Source organism: Pteropus alecto, unplaced genomic scaffold, assembly GCF_000325575.1.
Source record: "Pteropus alecto unplaced genomic scaffold, ASM32557v1 scaffold65, whole genome shotgun sequence".
NCBI lineage: Eukaryota > Metazoa > Chordata > Mammalia > Chiroptera > Pteropodidae > Pteropus > Pteropus alecto.
In genome coordinates, this window is record NW_006439191.1 from 28,683 (window position 1) to 45,434 (window position 16,752).

At 34.1% G+C, this 16,752-nt stretch overlaps 1 protein-coding gene across 1 annotated transcript in view; it reads right to left on the reverse strand.

Annotated features, from left to right (window-relative positions):
- DNAH14 (dynein axonemal heavy chain 14) overlaps nt 1-16,752 on the reverse strand; it is a 150,563-nt gene that overhangs the window by 26,322 nt on the left and 107,489 nt on the right. The window contains exons 37-45 of the mRNA XM_006916239.1: nt 15,537-15,630; nt 14,896-15,104; nt 13,897-14,149; nt 11,955-12,039; nt 9,321-9,550; nt 6,702-6,818; nt 3,689-3,847; nt 2,408-2,543; nt 813-874 (exon numbers count right to left, since the gene is read on the reverse strand). Of these exons, the coding sequence (XP_006916301.1) occupies nt 813-874; nt 2,408-2,543; nt 3,689-3,847; nt 6,702-6,818; nt 9,321-9,550; nt 11,955-12,039; nt 13,897-14,149; nt 14,896-15,104; nt 15,537-15,630 (1,345 nt within the window). The remainder of the gene's footprint in view (nt 1-812; nt 875-2,407; nt 2,544-3,688; nt 3,848-6,701; nt 6,819-9,320; nt 9,551-11,954; nt 12,040-13,896; nt 14,150-14,895; nt 15,105-15,536; nt 15,631-16,752) is intronic.

The window sequence follows — 16,752 nt, forward strand, 5'->3', positions numbered from 1 at the left end:
CATTCCCAGATATTTCTTTACTTTTACATGGAAAACAGTATCTCTTTGGAACTATAGCCAAATGTAACAGTACGAAAGCTCGAAGATGCCTCTACTCATCTATGCACGACAGACGCCTATAACTTTTTATTCTGGAAAAATATTTTGATTTGTAATATACTGTATTAATAATGAAATTACACATGAACGATCTGAACGCAGCACGCAGTGTGTCCGCCAAAGACATCGAAATTAGGACACACTGTCTGACTGAGGGTCACTCGGGTTATCTGGGATGGTGCTATAACAAACGTAAAAGGGGGAAAAAACAAAACCCAAACCAGAAAATTCTCCTGGAGGGGATCTCGTGGCCAGGCTCCCTTTCCCTTTGTATGGCCGTCTCTGGGCCACCTCATCGTTCCCTCTTGAGAAGTCGAGTTTTGGCTCCCAAATTACTGATTCCGAATTTTCAGGGCTGAAGCTCTTGAAGCTCCAGGTGTGTTTCTACTGCAGAGTCTGATCTGAGAATTGCGTTATTTCTAAAAGCATTAAAGGACAGAATAGACAGATACCACCTTCGGTGACTTCTTGACTTAGTCTAAGGTTCCACTGATAAGCCGGAGTAGCCACCGTCAGGTAAACAAATAAGACCCCTCTACCAGAACTATCCTAGCTTTTGAGTAGGGTAGAAGAGTTTGAGAGGGTAATGGATTTTTTTTTCGGGACTTTATTTTAAACCATCAATTGAAATTTTCGTTGTGGGATTTCTGACGGTATGTAATGATATGCATATGGTTGAGAGAGGAAGGTTTTGAAACTGCTGTATTACATACCCAGACTTCCAGTTGCTGTCTTATGAGTTTCAGAAAGCAAGATGCTGATGTTCTGTTTCAGGCTATTGGAATGAAATATTTTAAGAATTTAAAATTATCTTATTTACCTTAGTAGCCGTATGAACAGAATAAAATGAGACTATCAGTGCGTGGTTGATTTTACTTCTATCTTCTATAAGGAAACAAATACATTTTTTTCCTGTCCACACTGTTACAGTAATAAAATTAGTATCACCATTAGAACTGACACCTAAATTTAAAAAATATGAGCTAGAAAACCAAACTGGGCAAATTCCTAGGATGCCAGGCTATTGGGTCTTTTCTTTGGAAAGTAAGCTATTAACTTGCTTGTTCCTTTATAAAATGCATCACTCAATAAAAGCCCCATTCACCTTTATTTTGGTCTTCACATGTTTTTTTTCCCCCTTATGTTATCTTTCTTTATGGCTAAAATCCACTTCAGTTTAAATATTGAACATATAGTACAAAAAATTTTCACATTCTATTATTTACGATCATAACAATTTAGACAAGAAATGGTTCTTATTTTACTAAATGTTTCAAAAATTATTTCTCTGATTTTTTTTAAGGCCTTATTTAAGCGTAGTAGGATTCTATTTCAAAATCGTTAGTGTAAGATGTAAATCATGGTGGCCTGGATTAAAAGTGACATTGACGAGATGTAGAGGCATTCAAGGTGTATGGCGAAGACAGAACAGATATGACTAACGGAAGATTGGCCGTGGGCTGGGGTTAAATGGGGGGACAGAGATTGGGAGGAATCAGATGGGCTACTGGCGATGACTGGTAAAACGAAAGGGGGAATTCAAGGATGAGTTCTAGGGTTCAACCTTGAATTACTGGGTCTCATTTATTGCAGTGAGAAACAGTGGAGGAAGAAAAGTTTGGGAAAAGAAATCAAGAATTATGTTTCGGTTATGTTAATGTTGAGACATTCACGAGATATCTAATATATCTCACACAGTATATGTCATATAGTATATACGTGACGTAGGCAGCTGGATAAATGAGTCTCATGATCAGAGGAAGGGTGAGATCTGGGCGCGCCCCTCCACAATCCCGTCTTCTGATTCATTGTGAACAAAGGCAGGTTTCTCTAATATTTTAACAGAATGAGCATTAATTTTAAAGTTTTATACTTTTCATTTGCACAATTTAGATTTCTTTTCCTTTAGTTTTTTCTTTAGGAAGAGACACAGAATGACAAAGTTCTTCATATATTTATACATTCAATAAGAAGGAAATATATTTCTAGGGCAACAAAACTATGTGTATGCAACACTATTAATATGTTTTAGGTGCATTTCTTCAGGAAGGAAAATACAACTGTACTTTGTTAGGTAGAAAAAAGAATTGAAGATTTAAATTTAGTTATATTTAAAATAAATATTAATTTCTCATTTAGGGAATTAATCTAGTTGTTAATACTCTGGAGAAGTAAAGATTTTGTTCTTAACTCCTCTTTTGAATATTTCTGCATTTTTATATAACAGGTTTGCTTTTTAAAACAAGGCACATTTAGATATTAAAGCAAACTTTTTCTAAACAAATAAATTTTAAAGTTTAATATATACTACCTTGATTTTTTAATTTCATGATATAATAGGACTTCTCCTAAAATTGACCCATATTTCACGTCAAATCCACCTGAGCCCTCTAACTTTTCAAGCACTTGATTAATGGTTATGGTTTTCCCAACACCAGAGTCTCCTAAGGGAGAAAAAAGATACCTTAGATTAGATTTACATGCAAGAAAATGAAGAGGTGCTAACATATTACAATGGCCCAATAACATTTTCTTTCATTTGAAAATCACATGAAAAGTATGTTTTTGCTCTTCTTTTTTTAAAAAATATGTGGTTAAACGTGGATCAACCGAGTAGTTAATGTGAAAACCTCTCAAATTATTTAAATTATTTATGTCTCTCACAAAATAATAGATTAGAAGTTAACCATTATTTTTTATCTCATGTTCATTTAAGCCTATCGCAAAACTTTTTGCTGATAGCACAGTGGAACTGTGACGTGAAATTAATTTTCCTGAAAAATTTACCAGCACAGTCTGTGGGGGCAATTTTAAATAAACTATTTATTGCAGCAGAACAAGGAGGCACGACTTTACAATTCACCAAATATTAAGTAAAAATAAGAATTTCCTCCGACCAAGTTGGTCGCACAGTATGGGCCGTCTCTAAGCTCCGATTTCATTTTGCCTGAATACTTTGAGTGTAGAACTGGGACAGTGATTGCTGCTGCTAGTGAAAGGCGACAACACGCCTTAGGGAACTGGAAAAGAAACCGAAAGGGTTGAAATAAACGTTAAGAAAGAGAAGGATTTATTAACCAATGTTGTCCCGATAAATTTAATTTTAAAAAAAGAACAAAAGAAAGCATGGGAGCTGTACTGAATTACTCCTTTGTTAATGGTAAAGGACTGAAAAATTTTAGCATTGCTTGAAGAATTACGTGTGTACATTTTTTTTTTTCTAAATCAGCCAGTTTTTTTTTTCTTTAAATTAGTTGAATTTAATTAAGCTATTCAATATTACTACCATCAGTCGTCTTCTAAGGATCTTAGCCCACAGGCTGTGGAGGCCATATGTATATTAATCCAGTAGTTTTGCTTCTGGAGTTTGTCTTGAAGGTAATGAAAGGATGAAAAAGACTAACGGTGTCCTGTATGGACAAATATGTGGAGAAATGGGTATTCCTATACTGCTGGTAGGAAAATATATCAATATAGTCACTAAAGCTTTCAGGTTTTTTTTTTTCTGTTTTATAAAATAAAACAGACTAAATAATTACTAAGCCACCTCCTAACTCTGAAATTGTCCTTCTTTCAATGCTTTTAATACCTGTGAGAAGTACAGGGCAGGAATTCTTTAGAAGAAGGCTGATGAGGAAAGAGAGGCACACTGTGTCTCGGGTTGCAATGTGATTAATGTTCTCTCCACATTCTGTTATCTTCAAGATGTTTTCACCGGATCCTTGAGGATCAGCTAGTATTGAAGTTCCTAGGTTAAAAAAATTATTTTAAAAAATTGAAAAAAATCTATCAATAATAGTAACCTAATCTTTTAGGTACTAGATACTTTCTGAAGAAGTCTGTACATTATTAAGCGATTTAAACATACATGGAGAAACCAAATTGTTGCAAGTGCCTTGGGGTCTCTGATGATATCAGAAATTGTCCCTTTCATTCCCACTCCCAGCTAGTGGACTCACCACCCATATTCTTAAGTGCACTATATGTAAACTCTCTGACTTTCTCACCACCAAACCTATGAATCTGCTGTCATACGCAATGCAAGCATCTCTTTCTTTCCTCCAGTAAAAACGAAGAAAGTAGCTCTCCTGCCAAAGCTTCCGACAATTTTTTTTTTTAAAGAACTTCACTTCTTGGGTAATACTTCTTCCCCTATCATTATCTGTCTCTTCCTTCGTACTGGAATTTTCCATTGTACAAACATATATGTGCTAGTATCTCAATCCTTTTATTGTTCGAATCACATTAAATAGACATTTTTGTTATTAAAATAAATAAAATACACCCACACCCCAAAACTAAAACAGTGCCCCTTGAGCTCACAGTTTCCTATAAATACCACCCCAATTTTTTCCACCATTACACAGCCAAAACTCTCAGAAGGGGTACACACAACATAGCCTCACTTCCTCATCTTTTACCACTCTTTTTTAAAATTAAAAACTGAAGAGCTAATACATTCACATGGTACATAAAAGTACATAAAGGTATGCAATGAACAGTTAGTCTCTTTCTCATCTCTATATCCTAGTTGCTTAGTTCCCATACTGTGTATACTGGTCTGCAATTTTTAAAAATTTAGTGTATTTTAAAGATACTTCTACATTAGTAAAGAATTTTTTTTGTGATTAATATTATTTTATTTGATGAATACTAAATCACACATTTTTTACTGGTGCTCCAGTGATGGATTTATCTTAGATTTGAAGAAAATACCAAATTCCCTTAGGAGTGGTACAAAAAGACTCTGAGTTATATGCACTGATATTCAGTTATATTTTTTCTATATGATGATAAAAGTTAAAGATAAAAATGAAAATGGAGATAGAAAACATAAAAAAGAAAGAGTCGGAAATGAAGAATACAATAAATGAAATGGAGAATACATTAGAAGGGATCAACAGCAGATTAGATGAAGCAGAGGACTGAATCAGCAATTTGGAGGATAAGGTAGCAGAAAACACCCAGTCAGAATAGCAACAAGAAAAAAAGAATCCAAAAAAAAATGAGGATGATTTAAGGGGCCTCTGGGACAACCTCAAGTGTATCAATATTCACATCATAGGGGTTAACAGAAAAAGAGAGCAAGGAATTGAAAATCTATCTGAAGAAGGGATGACGGAAAACTTCTTTAACCTGGTGAAGGAAATAGATATACAAGCCCAGGAAATGGCAGAGAAAACCAAAACACTACTTCAAAGGGACATGTGCATCCATACGTTCTTTACAGCATTACTTATAATAGCCAAGATATGGAGGCCACTTGGATTTCCATCAGTGGATGAATAGATAAAGAAGTGATACATATAAACAATGGAATATTACTCAGCCATAAAAAAGAATGAAATCTTGCCATCTGCAACAACATGGATGAACTTAGAGGGCTTTGAGCTGAGTGGAGTAAGTCAGACAAAGACAAATGCCATATGATTTCACTTATATGTAGAATCTAGAGAACAGGATAAATAAACAAACAAAACCGAAACAAGCTCATAGATACAAAGAACATTTTGATGGTTGCTGGATAGTGAAAGGTTGGGAAGATGGGTGATGGTGGAAGGATTAAGAGGTACAAATTGGTAGTTACAAGATAGACATGGAGATGTAGAGTATAGCATGGGGAATATAGTAGTACCGTAATAACTATGTACGGTGTCAGATGGGCACTGGGTTTATTGGAGTGATCACTTTGTAAATTATATAAATGTCTAATCACTGTCTTGTACAACTGAGACTAACATAATATCTTATGTCAACTGTAATTGAAAAATAACACATACTTCAAAAAAATGACGCAATGTTAGCACTAATATATGATATACAATTCGGAGGTTTTAAATAAATGTGATCGCTCACTAATATTTACTGTGACAAATATCATATAATAGAAGCTTGGTACTTCTAACTGAAATTAGAATTAGAACTCCCTGGATGCTTTAGGATTCCAATAGCTCTGGTTGTTTCTGTCAAAAGTCTAAAAACCAAACTTCGAAATTATTTGATGAGAAAAACCTGACCTCAAAGCAATTTAATTCATTTTGCGTTCATTGGATTTCTTATAGTTGCAAGAAATCTCCATAAGCTTGATTATTAAGTTCCTGCCTCAAACTTCAACCAAGTTCTCAAAGTACAACAATTTTCTACATCTTTTTTTTCTATATAACGGTAGAAGATTGAGAATAAAAACAATATAACATATATGGACATTCATCAAACTCTGATTATTCTTTTCTAATTAAGACTTCCCTTTACAATCAAATGTAGTTCTTACATATATGTTTTTGCTATTTTAAAAGCAATCCTCTCCCTTTTCTCCTTTAAATGAGAGCTAATGAAAATAAATATTTTTGTTAGTAAGACTTTCAATGAATTTGTTTTATAATTTACAGGCGACTCAATCAAATAAATACATTCCAACTTTCTCAGAAAGCAATATTCAAAGATAATTTTAAAGGCATGTTTTGTAAACATATATTTAAACTGGTTCCTACACAAACTTGGAATATATCAGTCCTCAAAGTTACTGACATAACTACTTATATACATAAAGTATTCCCAATATTTTAGAGAAGTTAGAGTATGATTCTTATAATTACTCTTACCTCTTTGAATTAGCGTCTGAATGTTAGGAAGTAATTCTGACCATGGTATGAATTCACATGTCTGTATATCCACAAAATACCCAAAGATAGAATGTTTGCCAGTTGGTAGGTTAATGCCTACATTTGAAAATGATTTTTAAAAAAGGATAAATAAATAAATTCAAGTAAGAACGAGGTTCATTTATGGAATGTTTCACTCATGATATGATCTCAATATGAAAGATTTGACTGTTAAACCAGAAATAACAACTATTCACCAATGGTATATCCAAATATATAAAACGAACCTATCTTTCTTTTCTTCTAATCTTTAATTGTATAAAATCAATGTTTTATTAACTTTTTGTCTTTTTTATATCCAGAAAGAGATGTGAATCATGATCTAATATCCTTTAAAATCTTATCCAGAAGGTCTGCATTACCATTGTTAGATATTATCAAACACCAATAACATACTGGTTGTGGTCAAACCAATACCTTAGAGAACTTTGATATGTATTTGAAAATTACATTTACTTTTCTATTATAAAAGTAATAAAGTTTCATAATAGATTCTGAAAAATACAGAATAATATATATAAAAGCAAAAGAATTTAGCCATGGTTTCATGTTATAAAGACAACAGTGTTAATATTTGACATATTTCTCTGAATTATTTATAAAATTTCTACATATAGTAAAATTCACCTTTTTTGTGTACACAATTCTGAGGTTTTTTTCGTTTGTTTGTTTGGTTTTTTTTTTTTTACCACATGCATGTATTCTTGTAATCACCTTAATAGACAGGATACAGAACAATTCTAAACCCTTAAAGGATTCTCTCTGTATTCAGGCTCTTCTATCAACCCTAGCCTCGGACAACCACTGATCTGTTCTCTATTACACTCTTTTGCTTTTTCCAGAATGTTGTATAAACTCAATCATAGAATATGTAACTTTTTGAAACTGAGTTTTTTCACTTAGCATAATGCGTTTAAGTTTCATCCACATTATTCCTCATTCATCAACAGTTCATTCCTTTTTATTGCTGAGTAATATTCCATCGTGTAGACGTATCAAAACTTGTTTGCCCATTTGTTCATTAAAAAACATTTGAGTTGTTACTGATTTTTTTTCAATTATGAATAATGCCGCCATAAATATTTGTGCATAGGTTTTGGTGTGAATATAAGTTTTCGTTTCTCCAGGATAAATATCTAGAGGTGAAACGTTGAGTCAGAGAATAAGTGCATATTTAATATTTTAAGAAACTGTCATACTGCTTTCCAGTGTGGCTGTTATCTTTTGACTTTATAATTAGCAACAGATAAAAGTTCCTGTTACTATGCCTCTATGCCAGCTCTTGGTATTATTGATTTAAAAATATTTTATTTTTCGAGCTTTATTGAGACATAAATGATAAATAATATTGCATAAGTTTAAAGTGGAAAATACGATGATGTGATACACAGTTATTGTGAAATGATGATCACGGTAGGGCTAGTCAACATTTCCATCACTCACATAATTACTTTTTTATGTGTGAGAGAATAGTTAAGACAGTTATTCCCTTAGCAGCTTCCTAATATACAGCATAGTATTACTGTTTACAGTCTCCCTGCTGTACTTTTGTGCAGCTGGAAGTTTGTACTTTTAGATCCACATCTCCTCATTCCCCCTCCTCCCCCAGCGCCTGCGACCACCCACCATTGTATTGTTTCTGAACCTGGCTTCTTTAGATTGTGTAAGTGAGATCACACAGTATCTGTCTTTCTCAGTCTGATTTACTTACTTCAATTAGCATAATGCCCTTAAGGTCCATCCTATTGCCACAAATTGCAGGGATTTCCTTACTTTTTACAGATGAATAATGTTCCTTTGTATATAAATACTAAGTGTCTTTGATATTAAAAGTTAATTTCCATAAGAAATAAGTAAAAACTTTGCAATACAGATGTCTTAAATGGAGCTTTTACAAATAACTTCAAACGATTAAGAGTTACATCAGATAAACCAGTAGGATTTGTATTTTTGATGATGTGTTTAGTTCTCATTTTTATTTAACAGATACATTCATGTTTAATATATTTCTCCTTTTGATATCTGCATCAATGATCTCCTTATCTGTTCAAAGTTCCTTTAATTAGTAATAGCTAATTGAGAAAGTTTACTGTTTCTAAGTATTAAATAGATCATACTTGTTAGAACTGCTTCAAAATAACACAAATATTAAAGAAATCTAAGGCATTAAAAATAACTTAGAAAATATTATTGTTTCAAAAAATAAATATGAAAATATAATTTTTTACAGAAGTTTCTGCTACATGATCATAAGTATAATACAGATCTAGCTATACAGCTGATGGGCTCCGCTTAGCTGAGCTCATAGTTCCAAGGCTTTATTTTTGTTCTGCCTTCCTCGAGTTATGGCTTTTTGTAGCAACAAGAATCAATCAAGAATCTAATTTTCTTCAGCCTCTTTTCATTGGAGAAAGGGTGTTGAGAGTGTACTTATCAATCCTCTTTTACCTTTAATCTTCACATTTTAAAAGGAGGGGCTAATCAATGTAAGCCCAATCATAGTTACAAATTAATACTCTAACGCAAGCATAATTACGACTCCTCCTACCCAGAACTTACCTACTTGTGTATTGCTTTCAAACAACTGATGAACAAGGTTGTCAAAGTCATAGGTTACTCTTGCAAGAGAATCAGGCTCAAAACTTGAATACAACAGGATGTCATTTTCATGTTCGTCTTCACGCTTTAAAGTCCCTCCGAAAGCCCAAGTAAATGCAAACACGAAAAGCTTTTGAATCATTACGTTTAATTTATCAGGATATTTCTCCAGATACCATGTATTTTTAGACCTGGGGTAGACAAATGTAGAAGGATTAAGTTTTAAATTTTTAGAAAGCATTCAGTAATTTATTTCAATATCTTGTCAAAGTTTCATTATTAAAAATTACAATATGGTTAAGTGTTGGCATAAAAGTTTTAGAGTTAACGGGTAATTTTCCTTTGGTAAATTATGTAAATTTTTTAAAAATACCATCTGTATAAGAGATTTGTAGCCAATTTTTATTTTACTTCTTTGTACATATGATTCACTTTTATTTTAGGTTAATTTATTAGCTGAGAGTTTGCCTGTCTTTTGGGAGAGGATCTGATAATTCTCCATTTTATGAAGAAAGACGTAAGTGAAGAGTCGCTTTGTCCTCCTCTTAACCAAATCCTAATGGCTGACTGAGTCCAACCAGGCTAAAGCCAGGTAATGTGAATCTGGGGAGAATCTTCTCTCATGTCTGGGTCGACCCTGGTTGCCCTGGTCTGCGGGACCCAGAAATTCTACAGTGAAAAGACTGCAGGGGATGGAGCCAAGCAAAAGGTTTGGGCCTGATATAAAGACATTGTAAACAGTTCAGGATTTAGCATTATCATAAAATAATTTATGAATTATAAAAATCCTAAAAATATATCACTGAGCTGAAATTTATTGGTGACCATTAATGTACAATGCACATGTATAATTCTGTTTGAAATTTCTGGTCATGTGTAATAGCTTATTCAGCAAATATTTATTGAATTCCTACTATATATTAGTTACTCTGAACAAAACCAACATGATCCCTTATTTCCAGGACAAGAAAATGAATACTAAACCATGCTAAGTGTAAAGAACAGAGTCAAACATAACACGAAGGATAATAGTAATAGAGATAACTAATTTAGACTGTGGGAGTCAGGGAGGGCCTCTTTGAAGAAGAACCAGTTAAACTGAGACCTGAAGAATGAGTGGGGTTTGGCAAAATGTAAGAGGAAGAGCATCTGAGCAGAAAGAATACATGTGCCAAGATCATGAGACCAAAGGATCATGGTTAGTTTGAGGAACTGGAAAAAAATAAAAGTGTCATTGAAGCACACGTCTAGTTAGTAGAGATGAATCTGGGAGCTGTGTAGAGGCTTTTAAAGCTGTCCCAAGGCTTTTTTCCTTCTATTCTGAGTGTAATGGGAAGTCATTAAATGGCTATGAAAAGAAACACTCTAATTTATGTTAAAAAAATCAAACTCTTGCACATAAATACGAGGAGATGTGGACAAGCATATTAATCACAGTAGTATTTGTAATAACAAAAATGGAAAAAAAAACTACATTTTTATCAATGGATAAATAAATTGTGATATATTTATACAATGGACTATTAGCAGTGAAAATGAGCAAAGAAGCCTGAAAGGAACAATAGATTAATCATAGGAACACAACATTGAACACAAATGTGAGACACAGAAGAACATAGAGAATGATTCCATTCAAGTTCAAAAATATGCAAAGTTGAAAAATATATTGTTTGGGAATATATTAAAAACAAACATCCAGGGTCGTAGTTATCACAGGTGACAGGATGCCATAAAACCTAGATAGTTGACAGGGGACTTCAAAGATAAATTGATGGTTTTTTTCCTATAACTAAATAATGTGTATATGAATATTTGTGTATTGTTATTTCTACCTTACACGTATTTTATAAATATTCTTTTATGGCTAGTCGCTATATAAGTTAAAAATAATATATGGTTGTCATGTTGAGAATAGACTGGAAGATCTGGGGAAAACAACTGGGCAACAGTGAAGGTTTGAGCTAGAATGCTGGTAAGCGAGATGTATACAAATGAATGTGAAGGCAGAGTTGACAGGTAGTGTAAAAACGATATGTAGAATGTTCTATCACTTAAAAGCAAATGTGACATGAATGCCTCAGGGACTTAGTAACAATGAGATGTAGGAAGGAAGGCATCAACAGTGACACTCCTGTCCTACGAAATGGCAGAATTATAGAGTTAATAATTTCTAGCTATGATTTATTGAGCACATACTATGCATCAGGCACTATTCTACATATCTAGTACATCACATTATTCTTCCAGTTTTATGAAAGAGAAAAATCAAAGCTCAAAAATACTTAATAACTGGTTCAATATTTCTCAGGTCATAAACTGCAGATTCATGAAATATATTCATGCCAATTTCGTTTCTTTCTCAAATATGCACAGAGTCTGGACAAATGTATTCCTTTTCTGCATGTAACAGCATAAAATCTGCTGCTCTTGTATTAGATATACAAGGACACTAAGCTGGAATAAAATAAATTTAAGTGGATTTTGATGTTCTAAAGTCATCAAAGCACTGATTTATTGACAGGTAAACCTGTGCCTATTTGAGTGTCTGGCACCTAGTAGGTACTAAAACACATCTGTTGAATGAATGTAACTGACCTCTTTTCTTTATCCTTGAATTTGACAGAAATTTTTGAATGTGGAGAATTTTTCTCCTCAGTTGAAATGTTCTTCAAATCTTCACCTTAAAAAGGAAAGAGTATTTTCCCACAATCAACAACAGACCTAAAATTCAGTGAGGTTTAACTTTTAACATTGTTTAGTTTGTGAATTGTCATAGGAAAACATCTTCGTTTCACATACAGTATCTTAGAGTATCTTATCTGGCCAAAGTGAGTTACTTTTCTAAGAAAAGAGGAGCAGAGAATATACCTTCCATTGTCTGAACTGATCCTTATTTATTTGAAGCATGAATCTGCATACTTTAGTTCTTCATTCTATTCTGGTGACTTTTTCGTATATCCGATTGTTCCAAAATAGAACCTTTACACATTCAGATGACTACTTCTAAAGATGGTACACATTACAAACTAAATAATAAATCGGTCTTAATAAAATGAAGCATTAAAAAAAAAACAAACCTATATGCTTTCGAATAAGAAATTTATGCAAACAAACAACAAATGGGTCAACTTTAGGCAGACTATAGTGGTCTCCCTCCCAACCCTCATTGCCCACCATTTCTAAGTCATCCATTCCACAGAGAAGCACAGAGAATGATTATTCATTCTTCCTTTTTGTAAAATATGTAGAGATAAAGAGAAGCATACAGAAGAAAATAACAATCATCCATAATTTTACCATCCACAGATAATAATCATTAGCTGTTGATGCATTTCATTATGGTCTTTTATATAAATATGTACTATTTAAATATTAAAATATTAAAAAATTTAAACTTAAAAAATTTGTTATTCAGCCAGCCACGCCATCATGCAACCCATTTATTATGTTCTTAATTTTAACTATTACTTTTTTTCAGTCCTAACCTCGCTGTACCTCCTAACGGCTCCCGTTCCTTGGCTTGCCCTTCTGATAATTTGGGAATGTGCATCTGGGAAGGGGGTAGATGCTCTTCAAGGCAGAGAAGTTGTGTGCTAACAATTTCTATCTAGCCTGGTACTGCTCTTTTTCAAGTGTGGTCCCCCGCTTAATCATTAGGCTTTAAGATGTAAAGGGGGTTGGCAGTAGGAGGAAATATGTCTGACCTGCTCCCTAACCTAGTCGGGCTTCACGGCATGGTGAACGTGACATTTTGTTGCTGCCACTAGCTGTGCTATGCTGTGCTGACTGGCGAAGGGAAAGACAACAGCCCTTTCAGGAGCCATGAGGAGGAGAAGGGCCGACCTAAGTGTTCTCCCCTACTTCATCTCCCGTTCTTGGTACCCAGCTCTTTTCTGCTTAGGATTGCTGTTTTCCCCCACGCTGGGACTTTAACCATTTTGTCGTCCTTGGGATTTCTCAAAATTTTTTAGTTTCGTGGAGCCAAAATTGGGTTTTGGAGAGAGAGTTGGAGCCTGTGCTAATTTGCCATCTCATAGGCAACCAGAGAAGCAGCGTTTAAATGTAGGCATCCTTACTCCAGACACCGTGCCTTCCTTAGCCATAATGCTACACTGTTTCCTTAATCTTTTGATCATTCCTTACAGATGTTTTACCGTTTACCAGGTTTATGCCTTTGTATGATTACAATTTACACCTCGGATTCTGAACAGATTTTTTCCCCTACTATTTCTATCTCTAAGAGTTTTTAAAACATAGCAAAAACATTCTTTCCTACTAGACACCCTCTGAGGATTCTTTAGACTCATTTTTCCTGCGACCCTTCAACACTTATGCATGATATTAATTTACTTGATGAACATGCTCCTCTATAAATGCTTTCTAGTTTGTTCCATGTACATGTCTACTGTTGGTTCAAATAGACTGAAAATTCCTGGCTTTCCTTTCTTTTATAAAATCTAATAGAACGTGGTAAACAATTGGCATTGACTAGCTAAGACACGATATCGTTAGTATGACTTAGGGAGGAAAAACTCACGTTGTCCAAAGCCTCCATTTTTATCCATGAATTCAAAGAAAGCATCGAGAATTCTGCAGAGAGTCATAATGATTGTTATGTCCTGTACAGGAAATGGCTGAAATTTCTGATATTTCTTTACAAACTGCAGTCCATCTTTGACGCTATTTTTAATCATGAATTCAAGATACTCCACTCCGGATTGACTCATAATTTTAGAAGTTTTCAAAAGCCATGACTTAATATAAGGCTCCCATCCCAGATCAACGGGATCCTAATAATGAAAAGCACCAGACAATTTTTTTTTTTTGTAAATAAATAGTGTCCACCTACTTTCCTACACTATCTCTTTAGTTCACCACTGCCCGCCTGCGGAATACGGTTTAAAATGATCATTCATTAAAGGGCAAGTGATCAAAAAAGCTTAACGAATTATCCTTCTCTGAGATACTTGTGATTTTTAACCGTGGTCCTACGAGACAACAAGCACTTGGGGATTATGTCTAGAGAGGAGAGCTGAGGCCATGCGCACGTGGTAAGAAACCGCTTACCCAGAAAATCAGCGCTATACTTAGCTTTATTCATTACATCGAATTAAGTAGATTAGAGCATAGGGCCAGTTGTGGCTAATGATTTCAGGGATACACAGCAGTTATTCCTCGTTGAGTCTTCTGTCTTCTCACCGCTCCCTCGGTAACGTGTTGCACAAGTTCTAAGAGGCGTGGGGTTGGTATGAAAAGACGTCAGGGCAATCTTTCCTCCACTGGAAAAATACTCCTTACAGTTGTGGAAAATACTGACGTTTCGATTACTAAGTGGTATTAACAACAGTAATAATGACATGCGCATTCATTCCTGGGTGAGGAGGCGTTAGGGGACATGGAACTTTTAAATACTGGGATTGCTCTGTTGGATCCGGAGGGAATGACAGAATAAATATAAAAATGCTATAGATAATGACTAGTTATTATCCTAAACAATGCATTTCTTTAGTTGAGCAATTGGATTTTGAAACCTTACCATATAGACCATTGCACATCGGCTAACAGTGGTGGGACTGGCGTGAGAGAGACTGTCCACTTCAAAAATCACTCTTATTTTATTAGTTAGAGCTATTCTCTCACTGTTTGCTAGGCACAGTGTTCTAGTGTCATCCAGCATGGAGTTTAGACTTTCTACCCAAAAGGTGTCCACTGGACCATCTAAGATAATCCACTGCCAGTCGAAGTCTGGGGAGAACAATATTTTTAATGTAACAGAATAATCTCAGTCTTCTTTCATTACAATCCTGCAAATATTCTATTTGATTTAGAAAAATATTTTTTAATTAAGATTAAAAATGATATCTGTTGTTTCTCACACAATATTAATTTCCACCTGTAATATCTACTTGGTCCCTGTGAGATATTAATGGTCATTTATAAACTAAAAGGGCTATATAAGCCCTGGTACTTATATAACATAACTATACATGAATATACTGTAATATAACACGTATTAAAACTATACAAATTTTAAATAGGCACATGAGGAAAAAATAAATAGTACAATGACAAACTATCATTAGTCAAAAATGTTTTTAAAGAAATAAAGGTCATATTGGTCTGGTTTGCCTTCTATGTTAATGAATCATTTTTATTAAATTTAATAATAACACTTACTCTGACTTTTTGGAATTTTAACATCTTTCTCCATCTCCTTCTCAAAAATATTATTGTCAATATCTGCTGTATCAGAAGAATCAAGTTTGAAAACCTGAAATAAGTAATTAATTATGTTAAAATTTTTATTTGATCACACTTTCCAACTCAAATGAACTATCTGTCAATACGCTTCCCTAAGTGATAAAAATCTAAAAGGCAGAAGGTTTTGTAGCTGGAAAGACCAACACGTAAACACCAGAGTCTAATGTAACTGAGTTGTGACTCAGGTCATTTTTTTTAAGAAAATTCTTTTATTTTAGTTATTTTTTCCTCCCAGAAAGATAGTACATGCTGTTGTATAATGTTCAAATAATGCAGCAAAACACAAAGAAGAAAGCAAAAATTCTCTGATTTTCTACTATCTATAAAAATACCACAGTTGACATTTTGGTGTATATTTTTCCTAGACCGTCCTTCATGATAGAGCTTTAAAATTTCAGGCTGCATAAAATTACCTGCAGGATTTGCTAAATCGCAGATTCTAACACCTCATCCTCGGCAGTTCTGCTTGCATAGGTGTGGGACGGAGCCAGGAATTTCCATTTTTAATATGCGCCCAGGTGAACCTAATACAGGTTGTTCTTACACCAATCTCTGAGAAATTCTAATCGATGCATATACTTAACTCTTAATTATGTGGGGGACTTAATTATTTATGCCCCCAACAGGGGTGAGTAATATACCATCAGCTGACTGGCATAGGTTTCCTTTACCACCAAGAGCAGGAAGGGAGAAGACCAAACTCTAGGCCAGAGCTGGGGCTCTGAGGAGAGGGACCAATCCTAGGTGTGAGTGAGCACAGAGCCTATAATGCAACAAACAGTCACTTCTAATATTTAGCCTGAGCATCTTTTCATATGTCTATTGGCAATTTTTACTTAATCTGTCAACTTTCTATTCAAAGCCATTCCTCACGTTTAATCATTTCTTATTCATGTTTGAAGCACTTCTATATTAGGGATATTAACTCATTGCATATAACATATGTTCTAAATATTTTCTTACAGACTGTAGTTTGCTTTAACGTGTTTGTTGCAACTATTGAAAAATATTTTCTTATTTACATTTATATTAAAATCCTTTCGTCTTTCGATTTATAACTTTTGGGTTCCCAGTCTTAGTTAAGGACTTCCTAACTCTGAAAATATGTCTCTAAATATTATTACATTTTTAT